Below are 25,598 nucleotides of genomic sequence, written 5' to 3'. Positions count from 1 at the left end.
AGGCTGGTCTCAAACTCCTGACCTCAAATGATCCAACCACCTCGGCCTCCCAAAGTGCTGAGATTACAGGTGTGAGCCAACGTGCCGGCCTGTTACCTTTGTTGTCACACAATGTATTTATGAACAAAGGGTGACTCCTCAGAGTCTGCTCAGGGAGACAACACCGAGTGGGAACAGGGCTGTTGTGGAGGGGCTGGGGGGTGACTGCTGCTGCCTGTCAGAGAAAGTCCTCTAGAGGAAGAGGTATTGGAAGTAGATCTTGAAGAAAATGCTGGAGTTAACCAGGCACAGAAAGGAAGACAGATCATTCAAGGCCGAGGGGCCCTGGAGGAATGACCTGAGGAAAAGGCCATGACCTGAAAGAAGCTCTCCCTATGGGTGGCTGGAACATGGCAGGGAAGGCTGCCGTGGGGGACTGGGTGCCTGAGGAGGGGCTGGACCATATTGCCAGAGAGGAAAAGGGAGATGGTGAAAAGAGATAGGAGCCCCACCATGAGAAGGGCAGCCAGACTGCAGAGGAGACCTCAGGACCATTCTGTGAGGGAGACACCAGACTGAAGGGGAGGCATCAAGACCATCCTGTCGGGGGGACTAGACTATGGAGGAGGGTTCAAGGCCATCCTGGGAGAGGGGGAAGAGCCTACAGAGGACGCCTTAGGGCAATCCTTTGAGGGAAGGGAGGACTAAACTGTGCATGAGGCGCCATGGCCATCCTGTGAGAAGGGTAACAAGGCCATATTGTGAGAGTCTGTAACTGTTGTGGGGGCGGTCAGGCTCTTCCCCATAGTCAGGGCAGCCATCAGAAGGTGTAAGCAGTGTGTGATGAGGTCAGAGAGAAGTTTGAGAAAGATCATTCTGGAGGCTTACAGGAATAAAGAGATTGCAGCCTGGCTCAGTGCTCCCCACCCTCCTACCATTAATCCTTCCTGAGAACCTGCAGCTGGATGAGTTTTCACTGTCCTACAAAGCCCGTAGCACCCATGGATCCAGAAGGCCAGGCTTTAGAATGGTGCCAGCCTAGCAGCTTCATACTCCCCATAACATTGCTAAAAATGTAGATTCTCAGGCCCCACTTCTAGAGATTTGACTCAGTACATCAGGGGTAGGGCCAAGGATCTGTTGTATTTTTAAAATATGATTCCCCATCTGACTTTGATGCCCAGACAGGATAGAACTGAGGTCTGGGGAGGGGCTTAGCAAACCTGGGCAGTGCTGCCCCTCCAAAGAGGAATCAAAGTAAATACCACATTTCCATGAACAGACAGTTCTTGGAGGTGGGGATGGAGTTAATCCAGCCTCCTTTAGCTCAGAGAGATGTGGGACAGGCGGTCCGATACTGTGGGGAGAACATGGAAGTTGGAGTCCCTCAGATCCTGTGTTGGTCAGTATAGCACGGTCTTAGGCCAGCCACCTTCTGGCCCTCATTTTTCTCATCTGGCAGGTTTGTGTGGGGGTCGGGGTGGCTAGAAGGACACACAGGCAGGAGAGTTCTGTTGTGTAACTGTTGGTGTACCCTGTGTTGCAGGCTATGAGTCCAGGGCCTGCAGTGACTCAGAGGAGTCCTCTGAGGTGGACTGCGTACTCGAACCTCTCTCTGACAGGCGCCTGGTAAAGCTGGCACCCTGCAGATCACTCATAAAGGAGGAGCAGCCTTCTGGGAACAGCCCCACACCTGAGGTGGCTAGGAGGGGCCCCAGCACCTGCGGGGCCAGCAGCACGACAGACAGTGCCGAGTCTGAGGCGTCCGACTCAGCCAACACTGAGAGCCGTGGCTACAGGACCAGCGGCTCAAGCGAATCCATGGATGCTCTGGAAGAGGATGACTTAGATACTTGCTCCTCCATCAGGTCCGCCTTCTTCCACTTCGGCTCGCCAATCCTCCCAGAGAGCATTGACTCTGACAGCCAGGAGGAGAGAAGCGGGATGGAAACCAGTGGCTTCCTCTGTCTCCTGGACCTGGCCCAGAGAGCCAACCCCCAGTGCCAGAAGACAGAGTTTTCTGAGAGTGCCGCTTTGGAGACATTTGGCTGGGCACCAGAACTGAGCGCAGTCAGGCTGGACCCCAGGCTGTATGAAGGCAGCCGCGCCGACTACTACAGCCTGTGCTCCAGTGTCTCCCCGGCCAGCCACCTGAGTGACAGTTCTGACAGCACAGCTTCCCGGCAAGGGGGAGCCCTGCCAGCCTGGGGTCAGCAGGGCTGGACTGAGGCCCAGCCCAGTTCCATGCTGGAATCCCTGGCCCTGCACCCACCATTGGCCTTTGAGGATGGCAGCTCAGATGAGGAATACTATGACGCGGCTGATAAGCTCACTCCCCCAGGCGCCCCCTCAGGTGAGCCCTCCCTTGCAGGCCTGCAGACACAGCAGGCAGCTCCTGAGTGCCTCCTGGGGGCGAAGGCCCGGGGCCAAGCTTGAGAGGAAGACACTTGAGTGAAACAGGATCCCTGTCCACTTCTGAGGAGGTAGATACAGATTCCGTGGATGAAATTTTAGGCATCGTGACAGGGCTGCAAGGGAGGTTCAGAGAACTGTGGCAAGTAGAGATGGAAGGGATTCGTCAACAGTGGGAATCGGGGAAGGCCTCCCAGAAGAGGGGGCAAATGGGCTAGGCCTTGTGGGAGGGACAGAATTTACACAAAAGAAAAGGGCTTGACAGGAGTGCCTGGCAGAGTGAAGTGGCTGTGTCATCACTGATCCTGAGGCTGCATTAAAGGAGGCCGTGAAGCAAGAAGAACCAGATGGACAGGCTGTCTGGGGTCCAAGGGACCCTGACATCAGAAGGTGGGGGGATCTGGTGGCTGTGTTTCCATCAGGTTCCTCATACGTTCCTCCACCGCGAGTGTGGAGGGTCTTTTGGTGTAGGATGACTTCCCAAGCAGAACTGAGATCCGTGCAGGACACACACACACACACACACACACACACACACTGCATTCTGAAGGAAACATACTGGAAACGAGCTCGTGGATGTCGAAGGTGACCTGCCAGGAGCTGGGGGAGCTGCAGCCCTTGTTCCTATCTCGGCGCTTTCCTGCTGCTCTCTGATCCTCTATTCCCTGCCCTCCTGTAATCTCCTACTGTTCTGGAGAGAAAGGCCAGCTCCTCTGGGAGCCCTGTCAGGCCCTTTGAGGCCCTCTGTGACATGGCCTCTGCCTGTGTCTCTCCCTCCTCCTGCATTCCTGCCATACAGCCCTCCTTGCCACTTTCTACAAGTGCCTATTTTTTCCCTCCTCCAGCCTTTGCACATGCTGCTCTTTCTGCCTGAAACACCCCTCCCCTGATCGTGGCTGCTGGTGCCATCCATCTATCAGATTCCAGTTGGAATTCACTTCCTCAGAGAACATTTCCAGGCTTCCCAGGCTTCCCAGCCCAGGGCAGGTCTCCCCATCCCTGTCACATGTTCTTGCGGCACCTGAGGCTCTCCCTGCCTGGCACCAAGCATAGCCTGTAAATTACATATTTACTTATATGATTCTGTGTTGATGTTTCTCTCCATCACTAGACCGAGAACTCCTTTGAGTGTTAGAACTGTGTGTTTCTTCCTGTATCCCCAGCACACAGTGTCTAGCAATTGTTGCTAAATGAACGAATGAAGTCTCCACCATCTACACTGAGTTCAACTGCCTGTGCCCGTAAGGAAAGGAGAAACCATGGCCAGACTGCTTACTGCTCCCCAAAGAACCCAGACAACCACTTTCCGTGCCCCCAGCCTTGCCCTGCAGGGCCAGCCGTTGTGCTGGGGGCAGGATGGAAGTGTGGCAGGAACCATCAGTCAGGGCCCTTTTATGAGAGTCTAGTCAGGGACATACGGGGTTCATACTGGACACTGTTGTTGTTGTTGTTTTTTTTTTAGGGAGCCAGTGTGTTGCTGAGAAGAGAGCCAGAACTAGGATTCCTCAGCCTGGGTTCTGATCTGGTCCCTGACTCACTATTGGAGCCTCTCTGTCTTTTGGACTTAGAAACTCCTTGGTCAGTGGCTGTCAGTAGCCTAGGGCAGTCAAACGTGGCTGGGCATCAGAACCACCTGAGGGACCTTGTTTGAAAATCATAGATTCGGCCAGCACGGTGGCTCACGCCTGTAAATCCCAGCACTTTGGGAGGCCGAGGCAGGCAGATCACCTGAGGTCGGGAGTTTGAAACTAGCCTGGCCAACATGATGAAACCCTGTCTCTACAAAAAATACAAAAATTAGCTGGGTGTGGCAGTGCATGCCTGTAATCCCAGCTACTTGGGAGGCTGAGGTCAGAAAGTTGCTTGAACCCGGGAGGTGGAGGTTGCAATGAGCCGAGATCGCGCCACTGAACTCTAGCCTGGCCAACAGAGCAAGACTCTGTCTGAAAAAAATAAAAAAAAATAAAAACAACAACAACAACAACAACAACCTAGACCTTGTAGATTCCTAGGCCCTAGCCTCAGAGATTCTGACTCCTCAGAGATTCTGGGGAGCAGCATAGGACTTGATGGGGTTTCTAATAGCCTGCAGCCAGGTTAGAAATGACTGGTCTGACTACACAAGCTATCTGATTCTCAAGTGCTAGGCTCTGATCTTAATTCCTTCTGGCTGATTCCCAAGGGTTCTTCACAATAGTGCCTCTCCTCCCAGAAAGATCCATCCTGGGATGCACAAAACTCGATGCCTGTGACAGAGTCGTGGCCCCTTTGCATTCAGACACGAAACGGCAATAACAAGAATAGCTTCCTTTCAGTGAATACCTAATGAGGTAGAGGCCTTGTGCTGGGTGTTTTATAAAAATGCGCTGATTAATTTAACCTGCACGGCAGCACTGATTGGCACTGTTGGCACTAGAAGACTTGGGTTAACATCAGCACAAAGAAAAAGTGTTAGGAAGTAAGATTGTTTATAGAATTGCTGGCAAACCTAAAGAACTGTGGATTCAGAAATAGACAGCAACCAGGCTAAGAGTCTAGTGACAGGATTCCCTACTTGTATTATCAAGATATTGTGGCTGGAAAGAATGGCTCTCCTTTTTTTTTTTTTTTTAAATCAATGTCTTTGAGTTTGGACTTGTGGGGAATTTGTAGCTGATTGGCTGAGTTACTTGGCTGGTATGGACAGAGCATCTTCATGAACACTTCCAGCAGGTTTTAACCACTGGGGAGATGTAATTCCCTAAATCGAAGTTGAGGTGCTGTGACCAAAAGAAAATTAAATGGATTTTAGGCAGCCAAAAATTTAAAAATGTCTATCACAGCTGGGTGCGGTGGCTCAATCCTATAATCTAAGCACTTTGGGAGGCTGAGGTGGGAGGATTGCTTGAACTCAGGAGTTCAAGGCTGCCGTGAGCCGTGATCGCACCACCGCACTCCAGCCTAGGGGACAGAGTGAGACCCTGTCTCAAAAAAAAAAAAAAAAAAGTGTCAGCCAGGCACGGTGGCTCACACCTGTAATCCCAGGCCTAAGCAGGTGGATCCTTTGAGGTCAGGAGTTTGAGACCACCCCGACCAACATGGTGAAACCCCATCTCTACTAAAAATACAAAAATTAGCCTGGTGTGATGGCAGCTGCCTGTGCTCTCAGCTACTCAGGGGGATGCGGCGGGAGAATTGTTTGAACCTGGGAGGCGGAGGTTGCAGTGAGCTGAGATCGTGCCATTGCACTCCAGCCTGGGTAACAGAACGAGTCTCTGTCTCAAAAAAATAAAAAAAGTCTGTCATAATGACTATACCCATCTTTCAGATGAGGAAGTTGAGGAGATCAGGATTGAACTTGCTCAAGGTAACGCAGCCTGGCCAGAATTTGAACCCAGGCAAGCCCAAGGCCTGAGCCCCAAGCTCTATAAACCTCTTTGGTTTTCTGCTTTTTAATATGTTTTTTGTTTCCTGACTCCCAGGGCCCAGAGATGTTTCTGCTGCAGAACCCAGTGCCACAAGCTTGCAGAATAAGGCCGGCACTTGTAGCCCTGAGAACAGCCTGCCTTGTGGGCCAGATGGAAGAGAGCCAAGCAGGAGGGGAGGAGTCAAGAAGTATGCCAAGACCCTGAGGAAAAGAAGGTCTTTCCTACAGACCGACTATACCTCTCAGGTCTCATTTCCCCTGGTGCCATCAGCCTCCCTGGAGAGTGTAGACGACGTGTGCTACTATGACAGGGAGCCCTACCTGGCCCTTGGTGCACCCTCCCCAACTGTGTCCTCTCTGCAGGACATGCAGGGTGAGCCTGGCCTTCTGGAGACAAAGGCCCTGGGGCTGCTAGCTCCCCTGAGGGAGACCAAGAGCACAAACCCAGCCTCCAGGGTCATGGAGATGGAGCCCGAGACCATGGAAACCAAATCAGTCATCGACTCTCGAGTGTCTTCTATTTCTGCCATTCGCTTACGGATTGACCCCAACAATAAAGAGAATTCTGGTGGTGTCCCTGTTGCCAGCTCCTCAGCAAGCACTCCTCACTGTTCTAACCCAGGTTCATCTGGCCCAGATACTGCTCAGGCAGGGCCTTCCCAAATCTTACCTCTATCTCAAGACCTGGATGGCACTGCCCCCAAAGAACCTGCCATAGAGCATGGGGCCAGCTCCTTCTCCCTCTCCAGTGGCGACCCTAACCCAGACAGAGTCTGCCTGGCCAGCAACCCAGGGCTACATAATGTCTCTCAAGGAGACACACTAGAGCTCCAGTTGGAGCCCCATGTCCAGTTGGAAATGGGATTGGAATCTTTTTGTACAAATCATATACGAGAAACTGCCCCCAAATACACAGAGCCTTTGTTGTCTCCTGGAGATGAGCCTAGAAGTGATGAATGTGGAATAAATCCAGGAGAGAAGATAGCTTCTATCCCTACAAAGGAAGAGCAACAAGGACAACTATCTTTGGAAAGAGACAGAGAAGTTACAAACAAAAATGGTACCAAGATATTTCAGGAGGAATCTAGGAAGGATTCAGATGACTCCCTGGGTGATGTGTCAAATAATGTTTCACAGACTCTTGATATTAGTTCTCCAGCTGGTAAAGTAGTAACCTCCCTTTCTTTAGATGCTCCTGTAACGGGGACTGAGCAGATCCCACCACATGGCCCTAGAGACCCTCAGGGACAGAGCAGAGAACCCCCAGGGCAAGCCTGCCAGGCTCAAGAACAAAAACTATTGGTAGAGTTGGATTTAGACCCTGATTTCTTTCTTGGGAAGCAGACAGTTTCATCAGCCCTCCCTCCAGAGGGGATCAAGGCAGAGACACCTAACCATGTGACAGGGGAAGATAAAGCCCGTAGGGACAGCCCTGAGTGGGTCTGTTTGAATCCTGGGCCTTCCCTGCCAGAGCCACTACCACGTCCACAAGAGGATCCTCACTTAGAAACTTCAAACCATTGCTTTTTCTCAGAAGGCAAAAGTGACAGCTCTAGCATCTGCCTTCCTGCTGAGAAGTCTTTTCTGTGCTTTGCCCCAGAAAGCCGTCCTGAAGTCTCTGCCAGTCTCAGGATGGCTACATCTTTGGGGTTTGCAGGCATGAATGAGATGGTGGCTCCCAGGATAGGGATGGAGCAGTGCAGCTGTCAGTTCTCCTATGCCACATGCTTCCGTGGCCCGCAGCCTGAGACAGAGGAAGAAGACAGGGACTTGGAAGCACACCCCACGGCCCCCCTCACTTCACCGCCCTCTGCGGGAAGCCCAGTGGTTCTGCCCTGGAGGCCTGCCCGAACCCACAGCTGCAGCACTGCATCCCTGTCGAGGAAAAGCCACATCTGGCCAGAGTACTGCTCCAGGGCACTGAGACAGCTGAAAGCCACCCCCGCCAGCACCCCTGAGGGCTTCGTCCAGCTCATGGAGAGCTTGCTGGAGCTACAAGACATTTTAGAAACTTCCTGGGGGATTGGAAACAAACATCCCCCAGAGAAGTGCACCTGGCACTTCACTGAAAGCCGGAGCCGCCTTTGCATGGGCTCCCAGAAGCTCCTGTCGAGCTGTCAGCATGTGATCAGAATGGACCAGTCCCCTGAAGAGATGCAGGGGGCCGTGCGTGACACCTTCCAGCACCTGGTCCAACTGGCTGGCCTGTGCTTTCAGTTCACGGACTGTAGCCACTGCTCCACCCGGCACAGGGAGGCAGCGGGGAACCTGAGGGATGTGGTGTACACCTACCATCAGTTTGTAGAGGCCGCTAAATCGACCTGCGAGAGGGGCTACCATGACCTGAGTGTGAAACTCCTGGCCCGTCAGTGCACGGCCCTCACAGCCGCCGTGTTCTGTTTGACCCAGAAGTTCCGGGCATCCACGGCCCTGTAAGCAGGTCAATGGCCCAAGGGCCTCCTGCACTTTCTTGCCTTGGACACTTCCCTGAGAAGCCCCTTCCACTTTCCCACCCACCCTCTTCAAATGTTTACTATATAGAGTATTCAAATAAACTGCTGCTTAATCTTGGCCTGAGTCAGAGAGTTTGAGTCAAAAGCGTTCACTTATATTCGTTCAACAAACATTCACTGGGTACTGCCTTTGTGCCAGGCCTTGGGATTTACAGATGAGTAAGACAAGTCTCTACCCCTGGTCAGGATGCTTATAGACTCTCAAGGGCACAGATTATTTAGATCACTATTAGCAAAGCATTTATCATAAAAGGAGCATACCCAAGGAGTGTAGAAGCAAAAGGAATACTCAAGGCAGGGGTGAGGGAGAAAGGTGGGGGTCATTGAAAAACAGTCTTGACTTCTCATATCACACTTATTTGGCAATAACCTTTGCAAATAGGAGTGAATACTGGTGATATTTGATAGATTCGACCCTCACAAGTTTTTTGCAGTGCCTGCACCAGGAGGCCTGGGATTCTTGGCTGCCCTGCTGCAGCAAGCATAGATTGCCACTAGGTGGCAGGAAGTTCTTTACTTGCAAGGCCACACATGTGCTTTATCTGAAATTGATTGCATCCCTGAATCTTGCACCTTATTCCTGTTTTAAATATATAAAAAGTCGAACATTGACCAGGAGCGGTGGCTCACACCTGTAATCCCAGTACTTTGGGAGGCCGAGGTGGGCGAATCACAAGGTCAGGAGATGGAGACCATCCTGGCTAACATGGTGAAACCCCGTCTCTACTAAAAATACAAAAAATTAGCCGGGCATGGTGGCATGCACCTGTAATCCCAGCTACTCAGGAGGCTGAGGCAGGAGAATCGCTTGAAGCCGGGAGGCGGAGCTTGCAGTGAGCTGAGATCGTGCCACTGCACTCCAGCCTGGGTGACAGAGCGAGAGTCCATCTAAAAAAAAATTAATAATAATAATAAATAAAAATAAAAAGTTGAACATTAAAGCCTTGAATTAGATTTGCCTTTTTAAGAATATTAAAGCAAAAGAAATGTATTGGATACCTGTCTTACCCCAGTTGAGCCAGTTAATCCCAGTTCATCCCGGTGGGCCTTAGACAAGCCACTTTACCTCTCAGTGCTTTGGTTTTCTTTTCTGCAAATTGGGATACTAATAGTGCCCATTTTATGGGATAGAAATCCAGCAAGCACTCAATCTAGTAAATGAAAAATGCTAGTTATAACTGTCAGCTCTTATGGATGTCTATTCTAGTCCGAAACCATACCCTGCATTTTGTTTTTAGACCCCAGTGAAACTGATTTTAAGCCTTCCTTGGGATGCCTCTTCGCCTGGCTTCTCTGTCCATGCCAAAGGTGGTTTAGTCACTCACCTTAGGCTATTAAAGTTCATTAAAGGAGTCCCTTGTCCGTCTGGTGCTCCTGACCAGTTGTGAGCTCAGTGCTGCCCCCGTGGCTTTTCCCTAGGGCTCCTCTTCTCCATCCAGCAAAAGCAGGAACAGAGAGGAGAGTGTTAAGTCACACACCTCAGCTCTCTCCAATCAGAAGGAAAACAATACCTGAGAGAAGATGTGAAAAGGCATCCTTCCCATCTCCTGTTACCAATGACTTGTTATGAATAACTAGAAACCAGTTAACCAGTACTTGTACCAGGAAAAGACATATTTTCTTAGAGGCCTGTTTCTTAGAATACTTTGAATACAATTTAAATGAGGCTCTTGAACACAGATTGGAAGCAGTTTCATGGCAATGAAAAATAGAAACTACAGGACACCAAAATAATAAAAATTGCCTAATGTTAAACAGGACTTGAAACTTTTGCCAGCAGAAAGCTATGAAGAGGTAAATCACCCATTTATGTGAACACAGCCTATGTGTTCACAAGTTTAGGGGAGGAGCTCAGGACTTCACTCAACAAGAATTTTTTTTTTTTTTTTGTAGATGGAGTTTCACTCTTGTTGCCTGGGATGGAGTGCAATGGTGTGATCTTGGCTCACTGCAACCTCTGCCTCCTAGGTTCAAGTGATTCTCCTGCCTTAGCCTCCTGAGTAGCTGGGATTACAGGCATCTGCTGCCATGCCCAGCTAATTTTTGTATTTTTTTAGTAGAGAGGGGTCTTGAACCCTTGAACCCCAGGCTGGTCTTGAACCCCTGCACCCAGATGATCTGCCCACTTTGGCCTCTCAAAGTGCTAGGATTACAGGGGTGAGCCACTGCACCTGGCCTCAATGAGGATTTGAATCCTGGCTTTGGCCTGTGTTATTAGGCGTTTCTCTGGGCCTCAGTTTCCCCATCTAGATAAAGGAAATAATACTTTCCATTTAATGAGAGCCTACGATGTGGCAGATGCCTTATTTAGATACCTTGAATGCATTTTTCTAATTTGGCCAACACCCTGGAGATTGTTGAATAACATATATTCAGCATTACTGTGAAGAATACATAATCATGGAAGGCAGAAAGAAGACTGAAGCTTCCAGCTCAGCACTCAATAAGTGTTTGTTTCCTTTTTCTTTGCTTCTCTTCCCCTCGAATTCATTAACTGTCTTGAGTTGCTACTGTATGGAGCTGCTATTTTTCTCTACAGTTCCCATGAGGAGAACTAAGTTCCACAATTGCTGGGAAACCCTTCACTGTTTGTTGAAAAGCTAAAGAAGCAGGGGAAATTGCACTGTTTAGCACTTTCTTTGGAGTCCCGCAGCCTCCAACATGAGATAGGCAGAACGGGGACTTGCTACCCTGAAATGCAAGAGTCAATTGTTTAGTGACTAAGAAACGATGGGACATTTACACCTTTCCTTCCTTTTCCCACCCACCATCACATTGGCTGATTCATTTCTTTCAACAAACATTTGTGGGATGCCCATGCCCGGTGATGCCTGACGCAGCATTATGAACGTAACTAATTGGGGAAGAATCTTATTATATTTTGAAAAGCTCCTGATAGAGATTGGGTGATACGTGGAGATAGAGGCTTACAACATAAGGCACGGTTCACTCAAGGCCTCCAAAGAGAACAGATAAGGTGCTGTGAGGGGTCTAACGAGAGAGAAGTCATTTTGGGTGAGGGGCGGAGTAGTAATCAGGGAAGGCAGCATTCTGCAGAAGGCAGCATTAATTAAAACTAGCATGTCAAGAAGTATTATTGAGTATCTACTGTGTGTCAGGTCCTGGATTTGACAGATAGAATTTGGATATGTCAAGAAGGTAGAGAAAAATCATTCATTTACTCTGTCAACAAATATTCACTATGTAGTGGCACTGGGAATACAACCATGAACACCGCAGACATAGTCTCCTCAAGGAACTTACAATTGTAGGAAAGACACAGAAAAAAAAATCCATTACTGACTGAGAGGTAACAAAGAAAACAAAAAGATGCCAAGACAGGGATACAATGAACCAGTCTTGCCAGAGTGGACCTCAGGAAAGGCCTTTCTGAAGAGGGAATGCTGAAGCTGGGGCCTAAAGTGTAAGAAGCCAGCCATGGAAAAGTGAGAGGAAAGGGAACAGTATTTGCAAAGGCTCACAGGGCATTTGAAGCATTTCAGGATCAGTACAACTGGAACATAGCAAGCTGGAGGAGGAGTGATAAGAGATGAAGCTGGGAGGGGCATGTAGGAGCTGGGTTGTATAATACAAGACCTGGGGAAGGGGGTTAGATTTTACATCAGGAGAGATACATAATCATATGGCAAACGGATGGAGTGGGGTTTGGGGAAAGCAATAAGACCAGCTAGAAGGTCTTTTCCTCCCACTGGAAAGTGGCCGTGAGCTTATTCAGAGGCAAAGGACACAAGAGTGATGGCAGGGAGTGGGGGAAAGTGTTCAGCATGGCTCAGTGTGAGGTGCAGGGACTGGTGGGTGTGGTGTGAGCTAAAACCTGAAGGCGTCATTGAAGATCATTTAAGCCACTGTGCAAGCCCCACTGGGGCATTTCAGCAGACAGTGGGAAGCCAGGGCCAACTCTGAGCAGAGCAGAGCAGAGATGTTAAAGCTGGGCTGTAGAAAAAGCCTTATGGGGGCGGGGGCGGGGGCGGGAATGAATGTTTAGTGTTAGTATTTAAAAATCACAGCCAGGCACAGTGGCTCACACCTGTAATCCCAGCAATTTGAGAGGCCGAGGCGAGCAGATCGCTTGAGCCCAGGAGTTCAAGACCAGCCTGGGCAACATGGTGAAACCCCATCTCTATTAAAAAAAAAAAAAAAAAAAGAATAAAAAAAGAAAAATTTGTAAAAAAAAAAAAAAAAGAAAAGAAAAGAAAGAAATCGCCCTGGAAGCTGATAAAGGATGGATTGGAGCATGGATTGGGGATGGGTGGTAGGTGCTGGAGGAGCCGTGGAAAGAAAAGTCCAGAGAGGGAAAGTTGGGCCAAGGAGGAATCCAACCAGGCTATAGTTTCTTGAACGGGAGTTCGGGCTCATTCAGGTTGGAGTGTCTCTGAATGGGTGAGACCCCTAGGACTGCAGGAGTGAAGGAAGAGTGGCTGATAAGGAGGCCAAGTCTTGGGCAAGCCGCTTAGTGTCTTTGATGGAGGAAGAAGAGTGCCCAGGGGCTGGAATCATCCTGATCAAAGCCCTGACATCTCTGTTGTGCGCTGGGGCAGTGGAGAGGGAGGTTGTGAGCTCAGGAAAGGGCTGTGTCAGCTCCAGGGCTCTGCTGACTGTGGCAAAGCCTGGGGAAGGGCAAGGCTGTGGAATAATGGGCGATCCAAATTTGGTTTCACCTGTTAACGAAGGGAAACAAGGTGCTAGACTCAGCTAATCTCTTCAGAATTGGGAGGACCTGGGAAGGGAAATATCTCGTTATGGTAATAGAGATTTTTTTACACGTGCAAATCCCTCCCGCACCCCCAACACAAAACAGCTTTGCAGGGCCATTTCAAATTATGGCAATGAAACATATTTTGGGGTAAAAGTTTTTGGTTTCTTTTTCTTTCATGTGATGTCAGGTTGGAATTTGGTATCTTATTGCTACAAAGATTCTGTTCTGCCAGTTCCAGTTGGGTCTAAACTCCGAAAGGGACGAGATATATCAGACATGCCCAACCGCCCCCCTCCGCTCCCGCTTCCCAACATGGCCTTAACTAGTTTTTAATGTTTCTTTGGAATCCCCTTGGCTGAGAGGGAGGTCCATTCAGTCGGCTGCGGGGCTTAGAATTTTGTTTTTCTTTTTGTTTCACACACCCCAGTTTCGCAATATCCATAATATTCAGCCCTTGACAACCAACATAGCTCCTGGTCACCTGCAGGAGCCCTGTGAAGTTGGCAAGGGGTTGGGGTTGTGATCGCCGTGTAACAGGGAAGCCGGGGCTCAGAGAAGGTGGGCAACCCCCACGGCGGGACGCAGCTCCCCAGCGTCAAGGCTGGGAGTAGAAGCCGCAGCTTCCGCTCCGGCCCGGCCCCACGGCTGGACGCAGCTCCCCAGAGCCAGGGCTGGGAGCAGAAGCCACAGCCTCCGCTCCGGCCCGGCCCCACGAGCGGCCGGCAGGTGAAAAACTACAATTCCCAGGATGCCATTCGGAGCGGGGTTAGGAAGCGGAAGCGAGGCTGGAGGCGAAATCCGAAGGCGGTGCCGCCGCCGCTGCCTGGGGTGACGGTATCAGGTACGCCGGCTGCTGGTTTAGGGGGCTGACTGGGGGCTGCGGGGTTCAGCCTGGGACAGCCGCCTCCCTCGCGGGGGTTGGACGCTGGGAAAGCAGCGTTTAGCAGTCATGTGGCCTGTGGTACACTACCTTCCTGGGCTTTCTCTCCCTGCCTCTACTCGCACGCGCCGCAGCTTGTGGGCCGGGAGGCACCCGCAGGCGGGGTGCTCTCGGGCTGGAGTCGACGTGCCATCATTTAGCGGCAGAGTAGGTGCCCATCAGGTGGGACTTGGGCTAGCAAAGGTCTGAGGCCTCTGCCAACCTAGGGTGGGGGTGCGGAGTGGAGTATTTATGAACTCAGCAAGTATTTATTGAGCGTCAATAAGCAAACAGCACTTGCCTACATTGTAGGGATGGAGGAGGTTCCGACAAAAAATAAATAAGTTATGTTGGATAGTACAAATCTGAATGACGGGAGGAAGGTAGTGTATAAGTGTCTGAGGGAAGAGCATTGAAGGTAAAGAGAACGGCGAATGCAAACGCCCTGAAGGGTATGTTTGAGGAACAGCAAACCAGAGAGTGCAGGGGAAACTGGGAGGTAGACCTTAATGATCTGCATAGGTCATTGTATGGATTTGGGCTATTTACCTTAAGTGAAATGGAGAGTACTGCAGGGTTCTAAGCAGAAGAGCTGATTATCAAACATTTAGGATGCTCACAGGCTCAGCACTAAGTGTGTACAGGTGAATTCTTCCCTGGGTTTATAATCTCGTGGGGAAACAGGCAGCTGTCATGCAAAGCTGGGTCAGATAATTGGAGCCCCATGAAAGCTGAACGAATGTTATCCCCAAGTCCCCAGGATGTAGTGTTCTGTCAGGTGCTTAGTAACTTTGTTGAATGAAAGTAAGGAATAGTCCCAATATTCAGTACTGGACCCATAATGAGGGCTCAGAAAAGATTTTGAATGAAGAAACGGGAAATAAATGAAATCTCACTTCTTAATACTGTTACAATGGCAATTAAATTTCAACCTGAATGTGAGAGGGGGACAAACATTCAAACCAGAGCAGCAGTCAGGTTCATACAGATAGTAAATGTAAAGGTGCTGCCAGGATTGGGTAATGGAGAGTTACCTAAGGGTCACAGAATTTCACTTTAGGAAGATGAACAAGCTCTGGAGATGGACGGTGGTGATGGTGGCAAACAATGTGGAAGCTCTTAGTGTGTTTTTAGCTGCACATTTACAAATGGTTAAAATGGTAACTCCTATGTCAAAAAAAAAAAAAAAAAAAAAAAGCTAAATCTGGGCGTAGATAATGTCCCACACAGATTGAGCAGATCTCTGCTTCTGTGATATCCAACTTCACCTTTGCTTTCTGAGGATCCCTAGGTGGCAATCACCTAATTAGTATTTACTGAGCTTCCATTCTGTTCCAGGCCTTATGCCAGTTAACGGAGATACAAAGATACAAAAGAGTTGGGCTCTGCCTTCAGGAGTGTTAGCTTGTTTTATTACTCTTCTGGTGGTGGTTGGAGTTGTTTTTATTTGATTTTCAAGATTATTGCATCCCAAGTTCCTGGTCTAAGAAACATCCTCAGGGACTACAGAGATTTGGAGAAGCATGAGGTAAAAGGAGGGGAAAAGAAAGGAAGGGAGTGAGAGTGGTGGCGGTAAATTTCAGTTCAATTCAACAAAAAATAAACATTGCTGTTTTCAAGGCACTATACTGTGAACTCTTCAGTGTTTAGGTAAATGTAGGTATAAGCCCTCCTACAAAGGAATTCAGTTTGATAGGAGAGAAAATACCAGCACAGACTTTCCAGTTTTTAAAAACAATAGTGGAAGTCTGTAGCTCCTAGGATCTCCTATCCTTGATCTCTTTTCTCTGCCTCAGCGAGACTACCTGCAGAGAGAGCTCTGGATCCGTTGCCTCCCAGTCATTCCCCAACAGGCCCCGGCATACAGGAGGAGCTTGGTGGAATGTTTATGAACTAATGAATGGTCAACACAGGTAAAAATACAAAATGCTTTGAAGTTTAAAGGAGGAAGAGATCACATGGCTATTAACAAATTAGCGTTTATTTAACAAATTGGTGTTGGTTTTCTCACCCTAATAAAATGAAGTTGTCAGTTAAGGGTTTATCTTTATCTTTTCATTTGTTCTTTTCTGAATGCCTATATGCAGAAAAATGCAGGTGACTGATGGTTGGCATAACAAAGTCTGTTCAGTCATCTAAAAAACTGTCATAACAGGGGTCTAGATATCTTTTGTTAAAAATACATATTTATGGGCTGGGTGCAGTGGCTCACTCCTGTAATCCCAGCACTTTGGGAGGCTGAGGTGAGCGGATCACTTGAGGTCAGGAGTTCGAGACCAGCCTGGCCAACTTGGCAAAACTTGGTCTTTACTAAAAATACCAAAAAATTAGCCTGGTGTGGTGGTGCATGCCTGTAGTCCCAGGTACTAGGGAGGCTGAGACATGAGAGTCGCTTGAACCTGAGTGGTGGAGGTTGCAATGAGTCAAGATCATGTCACTGCACTCCAGCCTGGGTGACAGAGCAAGACTATCTCAAAAAAAAAAAAAAAAAAATGTATGTGTGTGTATGCCAGCACAGTGGCTCACACCTCTACCCAGTGACTGGGAAGCTGAGGTGTGAGAATGACCTGAGGCTAGGAGTTCAATACTGGCCTGGGCAACATAGCAAGACCTATATCTTAAATATATATATATATATATATATAAATATATATATAAAATCAACTTCACTGTTCATTGATGTGGAGTGCTTCTGAAATGTTTAAGAATAGCTTGGATTTTTTGTTTTGTTTTTGAAACATAGTTTGCTCTGTCACCCAGGTTGAAGTGCAATGGCACTTCATTGTAGCCCGCTGCAGCCTCGATCTCCTGGGCTGAAGCGATCTTCTGGCTTCAGCCTCCCAATAGCTGGGACTACAGGTGTGCATCACCATGCCCATCTAATTATTTTTTATGGAGATGGGGTCTCTCTTTGTTCCTCAGGCTGGTCTTGAACCCCTAGGCTCAATTGATCCTCCCTCCTTAGCCTTCCAAAGTGCTGCGATTACAGGCATGAGCTTCTGCGCCCAGCCAGCTTGGTATTTTCCTCATTTCTCTGGAAATATTACATACATTATGAAATTTTATACATGCCACTAATTCTTTGTGATAGAGTCTGTTGTAAATACGTTTAAAAATTAATTTGTACTGGGTTTTAAAGGATTTCTAAGCAGAAATAAACTTTAGCCTAGGCAGACAAATGGACACAAATTTCAAATCTATAATTTTGGAAATCTGGAAGGTAATTTTCTTGGTCATCTTCAGGAATGTATCTGGTGGTCACATATTCACATGATATGTCACGAATAACCAAAACTACGCAGAAGATTTACCTTTTAAGAACAACTGTAAGAACAACACTGAAGGGGTTGTGAATAGTAGTTAACAACAGCAAGTATTTCATGAGTACTTGTTTTATATCAGTAAGTGAAAGGTATCTAATTCTTGCAACAATCCTGTGAGGTGGTTTTATCCCATTTCGTGGAGAGACTCTATGGCAAGACTTAAATCTTCTAGATATTGTCCCATCACTCACAAGTGGCAAGCTAGGAAGTGTGTCTGAATTCTAAGAATGCTATTTTTCCACCTAAACCTATTTAAGTGTGTCTGAACTGAAAACAACTACATTTGGCCCACTTTTGAGCATTTGATGGAGTACAAGAAAAAAGGCAATATGAACTCAACACTAGAAATGTTTTCCAAACACAAGAGTCAAAATGGAAAAGAAAATATAATTCTAGGACACTAGCCATCTCTACAGTGAATGATATTTATGGAGTTATAATAATATAAATGCAGTTTACAGCCGGGTGCAGTGGCTCACACCTGTAATCCCAGCATTTTGGGAGGCTGACGCAGGTAGATTGCTTGAGCCCAGGAATTCCAGACCAGCTTGGATAACATGGTGAAACCCTGTCTCCACTAAAAATACAAAAATTAGCTGGGTATGGTGGTACATACCTGTAGTCCCAGCTACTCATGAGGCTGAGGTGGGAGGATCACCCGAGCATGGGAGGTCAAGGCTGCAGTGAGCTGTGATTGCACTACTGCACCCCAGCCTGGGCAACAGAGTGAGACCCTATCTCAAAAAATAGTTTACAAATTTGGTTTGCAAATTTTAGAAAATACCACAGGGATAGACAAAGCACTTAATTGTTTTGTCAGGGCAAAATGTAAAACCTACCTTGACCATATAAAATTAAAGGCTCAGTTGGAAAATTAAAGGAGGAACAGAGATAGAAATATAAGGGTGTTTATGTTCATAGCCTAAAGATATTGGGGAGTCAGAAATACTATGTCTTGAACAAGAAATAGAAGTTTAAAAATATTCTTAAAAGTATTAAAGACTTCTGGTAATTGTTATGACAGAAGGAATTCGTATCGGACTTCCCTTCCTACAATAAACTATAAAAGTGGACAAAGAATATGAAGAAATTGTTTTCAGGTATTGGGCAGTAGTCAGGACAAGACTGTAATCCTTGAGGGAGAAGAAACACACAAGCGAAGCCCCACAGTCACCCTGGCTTTCTACCTGAGGGTGCATAGTGACACGGAGCCCATACAGAGTGCATCGTTGTCACTGGGTGGAGGATAAACAGTTGAATTTAGGGCTGCTGAGATGGCTGCATACAGCAGGGTACTGGCAAGGAGGGAGCTGTGTAGCAAAGGAGCTCCAGAAATCTGCATAGGGGTCCCTAGATGGTGATGCTGTGGAACATTTGGAATGCTCATACATTGCTGACAGGCAGTGTAAAATGGTATAATACTTTGGGAAATGGATGGTAGTTTCTTATGAGTTAAATACACACCTATCCTATGACCTAGCAGTTCTACTCTTAAAACTTAGTCAATGGATGTGAAAACATATGTCTACAAAAACACATCTATGAAAATGTTCATAGCAGATTTATTCCCCAAGCTGGAAAAAATCTCACATGCCCATCAACAGAATAAATTGTGATATAGTCATACAGTGGAATGCTATTCAGCAATAAAAAAGCAACTACTGATACATACATGTTTAAGTCTCAAATATTTTAAGGGGAAAAAAGTCAAGTGCTAAAGAGTACATAATGTTTTCATCTATTTATATGAAGTTGTATAATAGATACAGATAATTCATGGTTATAGCAAACAGAACAGTGGTTGCCTTTGGCAAGTTGTGGGAATGGGATGAAGACTGATTTGGAAAGTAGAGAAGAAAGTTAAACTTTCTGAGGTGAGGCCAGGTGTGGTGGCTCACGCCTGTAATCCCGGCACTTTGGGAGGCCAAGGTGGTGGATCACCTGAGGTCAGGAATTTGAGACCAGCCTGACCAACATGGTGAAACCCCATCTCTACTAAAAATACAAAAATTAGCCGGGCCTGGTAATCCCAGCTACTGGGGAGGCTGAAGCAGGAGAATTGCTTGAACCTGGGAGGCGGAGGTTGCAGTGAGCTGAGATCGCAACACTGCACTCCAGTCTGGGTGACAGAGTGAGACTCCGTCTCAAAATAAATAAAAATAATAGGGGTTGATTGGGTGCAGTGGCTCACACCTGTAATTCCAACACTTTGGGAGGCCGAGGTGGGAGCTCAGGAGTTGGAGACCAGCCTGGGCAACATAGGGAGACCCCCATCTCTGCAGAAAATTTTAAAATTAGCCAAGCATTGTGATGCATGCCTGTAGTCCTAGCTACATGGGAGGCTGAGGTGGGAGGATTGCTTGAGCCCGGCAGGTTGAGGCTGTAGTGAACCACGATTGTACCACTGCACTCAAGCTTGGGTAACAGTGAGACCCTGTCTCAAAAATATAATAATAGTAGGGACTGATTTAAGCGATTTGAATTCTTAGGTTTCATAGCGAGTCAATACATTCAAAGCTGATGAATCATGAAATAATGATGTAAGCATATGAGTTCAGGTTAAGGAGTTAATTACCAAAGGAACGAAAAACAACTGGTTAAGAAGGGTTGCCACTAGAGGTGGAGGGGATAGGAGTGTGGGTTATTACTTTTCATTATAAATAGGTCTTTTTACCATGTACATGAATCATACTGCATAGACTTACACTTTTTAAGATGTATTTTTCATAAAATAGTGGTTGTGTGACTACACTCAGAGGACCAGCCATAGGTAATGGTCACATTCTTGGTCTATGACACTTGACCATTTACTAAAGCATTTCTTTCTTTCTTTTTTGAGACGGAGTTTCACTCTTATTGCCCAGGCTGGAGTGCAATGGCACGATCTCGGCTCACCACAACCTCCGCCTCCCAGGTTCAAGGGATTCTCCTGCCTCAGCCTCCCTAGTAGCTGGGATTATAGGCATGTGCCACCACGCCCGGCCAATTTTGTATTTTTAGTAAAGACAGGGTTTCTCTATGTTGGTCAGGTTGGTCTCGAACTCCTGACCTCAGGTGATCCACCCGCCTCAGCCTTCCAAAGTGCTGGGATTACAGGCATGAGCCACCGCACTCGGCTGACTAAAGCATTTCTGACTTATACCATTCTTAGATTTTGAACTCCACTTTGAAATTATGACATCATTTGTTAAGTGTTCTGTAACAGTGCTTGTCCATAGTTTTCAACCTCAGCACTTCTGAGGGATATTAAACATTTTCATTGGTGACTGTGGCTTTCTACTGCAGTGGTACTCAGCTGAGTTGGAGGGAATACATAGTTTTAAAAAGCTAAGTCTGATACATACCAACTACCTAAAAGAATTCTTGGTTTCATGTCACTCTACTGCATGTTTTGGTTCATCCTCCCAGAATGTCTCTAGTGTAGTACCTTACTTATAGTAGGTGTTCAACAAATATTTGCTAAAGGAAGGATTTTGAAAATAAACTGGTTGAAACATAATGGGGGAGGTGAAGTGGCTTTTGCAATCTCTGTCCTACCCTCAAATCATATAATGCATTTTAAAGTACATAATAAATAACTTGGTTATCTGTGTCATTGCAGCAGTAGATAATCATTGATTGCTTGGAGATGTCAGGTGTTGTGCATGTCCTCTAAGAAGTGTATCTGGGGCCAGGCACAGTGCCTCATGCCTGTAGTCCCCACACTTGGGAGGCTGAGGTGGGTGGATCACTTGAGGTCAGGAGTCTGAGACCAGCCTGGCCAACATGGTGAAACCCCGTCTCTACTAAAAATACAAAAATTAGCCGGACTTGGTGGCAGACGCCTGTAATCCCAGCTACTCAGGAGGCTGAGGCAGGAGAATCACTTGCACTCGGGTGACAGAGTTTGCAGTGAGCTGAGATCACGCCATTGCACTCCAGCTTGAGTAACAAGAGCGAAACTCTGTCTCAAAAAAACAAAAAAGTGTATTTGGCTTCCTTACTACTGAACTGTTTCTCTGCTGAATCATTTCTCCGGAAGACACAAGTTTTTCTCAGTCCAGTATATCTGGTTCAGTATTTTACACACTTCTGATCTTTTGGTAACACAATAACACTTTGTTATTTGGATGTAGGGAGATACCTATGTTAGTGAAAAATGTAATAGCTCACATAATTGTGCCTTTTTCCAGTCTGGTTGAAAGAACAGAGGACTAAGCACATGGACTGGAGATTGGAAGGGAGTACTCAGAAAGTAGAGTCACCTGTGCTGAAGGGGGAAGACGGCATCCTAGAGGAGACAGGTGAAGATGGACTTCCTGAAGGCTTCCAGCTTCTGCAGATTGATGCGGAAGGCGAGTGCCAGGAGGGAGAGACCCTGGCCACAGGCGGTACAGCATGGTGCTCGGTGAGTGTAGTGAATTGCCTGGCCATAGACCTTGAATGATGGACTGTCTCAGACACCCCTGTTTTAAGGATGGATACTGGTAGTGAAAAGAGAGACTGGGAATGAGTTTTGTGTATTCTAAGTGATGAATTAATTTTCTGCTAACTGGTTTAAAGTTTTAGTTTCATTTGAGTCATAGGAAAAGTAAATAAAGTTCAAAAGGAATTTTTGATACACCTCTGAAGGGTCAGGAAATCTAAACTCCAGGCCCTGTCACTAATGAATTTTCTGTGACCTTGACCAGGTCACATCTCTTTTTCTGGGGCTCTGTTTTCTCTAAACACGATCCAGTCTAGGTTTATTTTTATGAGTAATTTCCTTTTTCTCGCCAAACTTTATATATAAATGAGAAAAAATAAGTAAATGTTTCTAATGTTCATTTTCCTTTTTTGGTGCTTATGAAGTTCTCAAACAATTTTGTTTTCTGGATAATATAAGAAAAATGTCCAGAGAAAACAGAGACACTGGGAAAAGATAGTTGCAGCAAAGAAGAGCAAAAGAAAGCAAGAAAAAGAACGAAGAAAAGCCAATCGTGCAGAAAATCCAGGTGACAATAAATGAGACTGCTGGTATAATCATATTTATTTCTTAGCAAACGTGTCTGCATGTTCCAAGGAGAGTAGGAATTTTGTTTAAGTAAAAAGCATCTGGGATGTGGGACCCACTGTCCTATTTTCTTGGGAATCAAAACATCAAAGAAAGCAAAATTTGCAGCCGGGCGCGGTGGCTCACGTCTGTAATCCCAGCACTTTGGGAGGCCAGGGTGGGTGGATCACGACCATCCTGGCTAACATGGTGAAACCCCATCTCTCCTAAAAATACAAAAAATTAGCCAGATGTGGTGGCAGGCGCCTGTAGTCCCAGCTACTCGGGAGGCTGAGGCAAGAGAATCTCGAACCTGGGAGGTGGAGGTTGCAGTGAGCCAAGATTGAGCCACTGCACTCCAGCCTGGGCAACAGAGTGAGGCTCCATCTGAAAAAAAAAAGCAAAATTTAAGGTTGCTTTTCAAATATAGGCTGTCTAATTAGCGTATGTGTTTATAAGCTCAGAATAGATGGAATGATACCAGCAACAGTATCATTTATTCAGTACTCTGTGCTAGGTTCAGTTCTAAGAATTTTATATGGATTACCTCAGTGGAGAGGAGCTATTATTATCATTCCCATTTTGTAGGTGAAGAGACTGAGGCTTCAGGAAATTAAGTAACATAATTATGCCCAAGATAATTTAGCTAATCAGTGAACAAACTGAACTTGGATTTAAACCCTGCTGTGTGCTCCAGAGCCCATACTCCTCCCCGCTCTGCTACGTGTAAATCTCCTAATGAACGAATACCTTATACCACTATCAAGTTTCTCTTTATATGCAAACAAAAACAAAAACAAAAACAAAACTCACCTGGCTAGGGAGATTTGTTTCTTACATAGTATTATTCCTCTGGTTTTCCACTTTTATTTCTTTCTGATCTTTCTGCTTTAGGCATCTGCCCCCAGCACAGCAAACGTTTCCTGAGAGCTCTAACCAAAGAGAAACTTTTGGAAGCCAAACACTCAGGACCAAGACTGTGTATCGATTTGAGTATGACCCACCACATGTCAAAGAAGGTAGAACATCCACTGGAATTCCTGCTTGCATGAGGGAGGCCCAGAAGGGTGCAGCTTTCACAAAGAATATGGCCAACTCCAGCTTCTGGGATTCCTTAGTAAACTAGGAAAGTGTTTGATTTCCTACACTGGATTACTAAGTTCCAAGGTGGCTGTTGTAAAGAATCTGGAAGAGAATATATGTAGTTTGGTTTAGTCTGCAAATTTTTACCTTGTCTTTTGTTTCAAGCCCAACATCTTTGCCTCTTTGTTCATGATGTCCTCGGTCTGGATGGAACCTTTCAGGTTCAGTTTTCCAGACACTGAATCTTTGGGAAGAGGAGTATTTGCTTGGTAGCACGTTGTGGGAAGATTAGCTGGTGGAAGAACTTTTTGCAACGTGTGTGTTTTTTTTGTTTTTGTTTTTGTTTTTTTTTTTTTGGTTTTTTTTTTTTTTTTTTTTTTGAGACGGAGTCTCGCTCTGTCGCCCAGGCTGGAGTGCAGTGGCTGGATCTCAGCTCACTGCAAGCTCCACCTCCCGGGTTTACGCCATTCTCCTGCGTCAACCTCCCAAGTAGCTGGGACTACAGGCGCCCGCCACCTCACCCGGCTAGTTTTTTTTGTATTTTTTTTTAGTAGAGACAGGGTTTCACCGTGTTAGCCAGGATGGTCTCGATCTCCTGACCTCGTGATCCGCCCGTCTCGGCCTCCCAAAGTGCTGGGATTACAGGCTTCAGCCACCGCGCCTGGCCTTGTTTTTGTTTTTTTGAGATAGAGTCTTGCTCTTGTCACCCAGGCTGGAGTTCAATGGCACAATCTCAGCTTACTGTAACCTCTGCCTCCCGGGTTCAAACGATTCTTCTGCCTCAGCCTTCTGAGCAGCTGGGATTATAGGCACCCACCACCATACCCGACTAATTTTTTTTCTTTTTTATTGAGATGGAGTCTCACTCTGTGGCCTGGACTGGAGTGCAGTGATGCGATGTTGGCTCACTGCAAGCTCTGCCTCCTGGGTTCACGCCATTCTCGTGCCTTAGCCTCCCGAGTAGCTGGGACTACAGGCGCCTGCCACCACGCCCGGCTAATTTTTTGTGTTTTTGGTAGAGATGGGGTTTCACCATGTTAGCCAGGATGGTCTCAATCTCCTGACCTTGTGAGCCACCATGCCTGGCATGCCTAGCTAACTTTTTTGTATTTTTAGTAGAGATGGGGTTTTGCCATGTTGGCCAGGGTGGTCTCAAACTCCTGACCTCAGGTGATCTGCCCGCTTCTGCCTCCCAAAGTGCTGGGATTACAGGCGTGAGCCACTGTGCCCGGCCTCAATGTATGTGTTTTAATTGATGCTCATTCACCACATTGATGAGGGAAGGATTCCCACACTAGAGTTCTGGGAATGGCAGAATGCATGACACCTGACACTGGACAGATGCGATTCACAGCAGTTCATGAGTCTCATATACTTACAGCCCAGGGGAGGAAGATACTGTATACCATACAGGGCCAAGTGGGGTTGTAATCAAGAACAGAATGAACAACAAGGGGCTCTGCGAGGTGGGCTTTGTAGTATCTAGCAGGTGAGGTGCCCCCTGGTTACTATAGGAGGATGTGATTGGCTTGTTTGGAGAACTCCATGGGCTGGCAGGGAACTAAAACTCACTCCTCAGGGATAAACAGAGACTATGCCTTGGACCCTTGATAAAAAGTTTTTTTTTTAAAGCTAGGAGACCTTATCTACGGGAGCAGAGTTGGGAGGGGAGCTTACTATTAGGCTATTTGAAGTATTCCCAGTTTTGACAGATGTCAAGGCAGCACATAATATTGGGCCTTAATTTTAGGCCTTGTATCACAGTATGTAAATTTTAAACTCTCTTTTCAGACATCTATTGTATGTGCTAGTGTTTGCATATTTTTCAAATAAGTTAGGAAAACTGCAGATCTGAGGTTCTTACCTGAAACTTCTAACTCTAGCCCTCTAAAAATGTTAACCAAGAATTCCCTACTATTAGGCTGGGCACAGTGGCTCCTGCCTATAATCCCAGCATCTTGGGAGGCTGAGGCAAGAGGATCACTTAAGGCCAGGAGTTCGAGATTAGCCTAGGCAATATAGCAAGAACCTGTCTCTAAAAAATTAAAAATTAGCCAGGTATGGTGGTCTGTACCTGTAGTCCCAGTTACTCAGGAGGCTGAGGTAGGAGGATCACTTGAGCCCAGGAATTTGAGGCTGCAGTGAGCTATGATTGTACCACTGCACTCTAGCCTGGGTAATAGAGCCAGACCCTGTCTCAAAAAAAAAAAAAAAAAAAAAAAAAAAAAAAAAAAT

The 25,598-nt window shown here is 46.9% G+C and overlaps 3 protein-coding genes across 10 annotated transcripts in view; 2 read left to right on the top strand and 1 right to left on the bottom strand.

The window, feature by feature from the left end:
* Window positions 1–8,368, top strand: part of FRMPD1 (FERM and PDZ domain containing 1) — a 146,304-nt gene extending 137,936 nt beyond the window's left edge. For all 3 annotated transcript variants that reach the window (XM_031934003.1, XM_031934002.1, XM_023203156.3), the window contains exons 15-16: window positions 1,526–2,332; window positions 5,853–8,368. In XM_031934003.1, the coding sequence (XP_031789863.1) occupies window positions 1,526–2,332; window positions 5,853–8,233 (3,188 nt within the window). In that variant the 3' untranslated portion in view covers window positions 8,234–8,368. The remainder of the gene's footprint in view (window positions 1–1,525; window positions 2,333–5,852) is intronic.
* A 5,405-nt stretch (window positions 8,369–13,773) lies between these two features.
* The window catches only part of TRMT10B (tRNA methyltransferase 10B), a 30,277-nt gene continuing 18,452 nt past the window's right edge, over window positions 13,774–25,598 (top strand). The window contains exons 1-5 of one of the 4 annotated variants that reach the window (XM_031933999.1): window positions 13,774–13,868; window positions 15,743–15,859; window positions 21,442–21,656; window positions 22,134–22,242; window positions 23,175–23,299. In XM_031933999.1, the coding sequence (XP_031789859.1) occupies window positions 15,847–15,859; window positions 21,442–21,656; window positions 22,134–22,242; window positions 23,175–23,299 (462 nt within the window). In that variant the 5' untranslated portion in view covers window positions 13,774–13,868; window positions 15,743–15,846. The other 3 variants (XM_023203143.2, XM_031934001.1, XM_031934000.1) reach the window with 3 other exon arrangements.
* Window positions 22,610–25,598, bottom strand: part of EXOSC3 (exosome component 3) — a 22,061-nt gene continuing 19,072 nt past the window's right edge. Inside the window, exons 5-6 of one of the 3 annotated variants that reach the window (XR_004228442.1) lie at window positions 23,094–23,465; window positions 22,610–22,667 (exon numbers count right to left, since the gene is read on the bottom strand). The gene's annotated coding sequence lies outside the window, so the exon portion shown is untranslated. The other 2 variants (XM_023203154.1, XM_023203153.2) reach the window with 2 other exon arrangements.

The sequence above is a fragment of the Piliocolobus tephrosceles genome, chromosome 14, assembly GCF_002776525.5.
Source record: "Piliocolobus tephrosceles isolate RC106 chromosome 14, ASM277652v3, whole genome shotgun sequence".
Taxonomy (NCBI): Eukaryota; Metazoa; Chordata; class Mammalia; order Primates; family Cercopithecidae; genus Piliocolobus; species Piliocolobus tephrosceles.
Note: the sequence above shows the minus strand (reverse complement) of the source record. Positions and strands in the feature narration are given on the sequence as shown.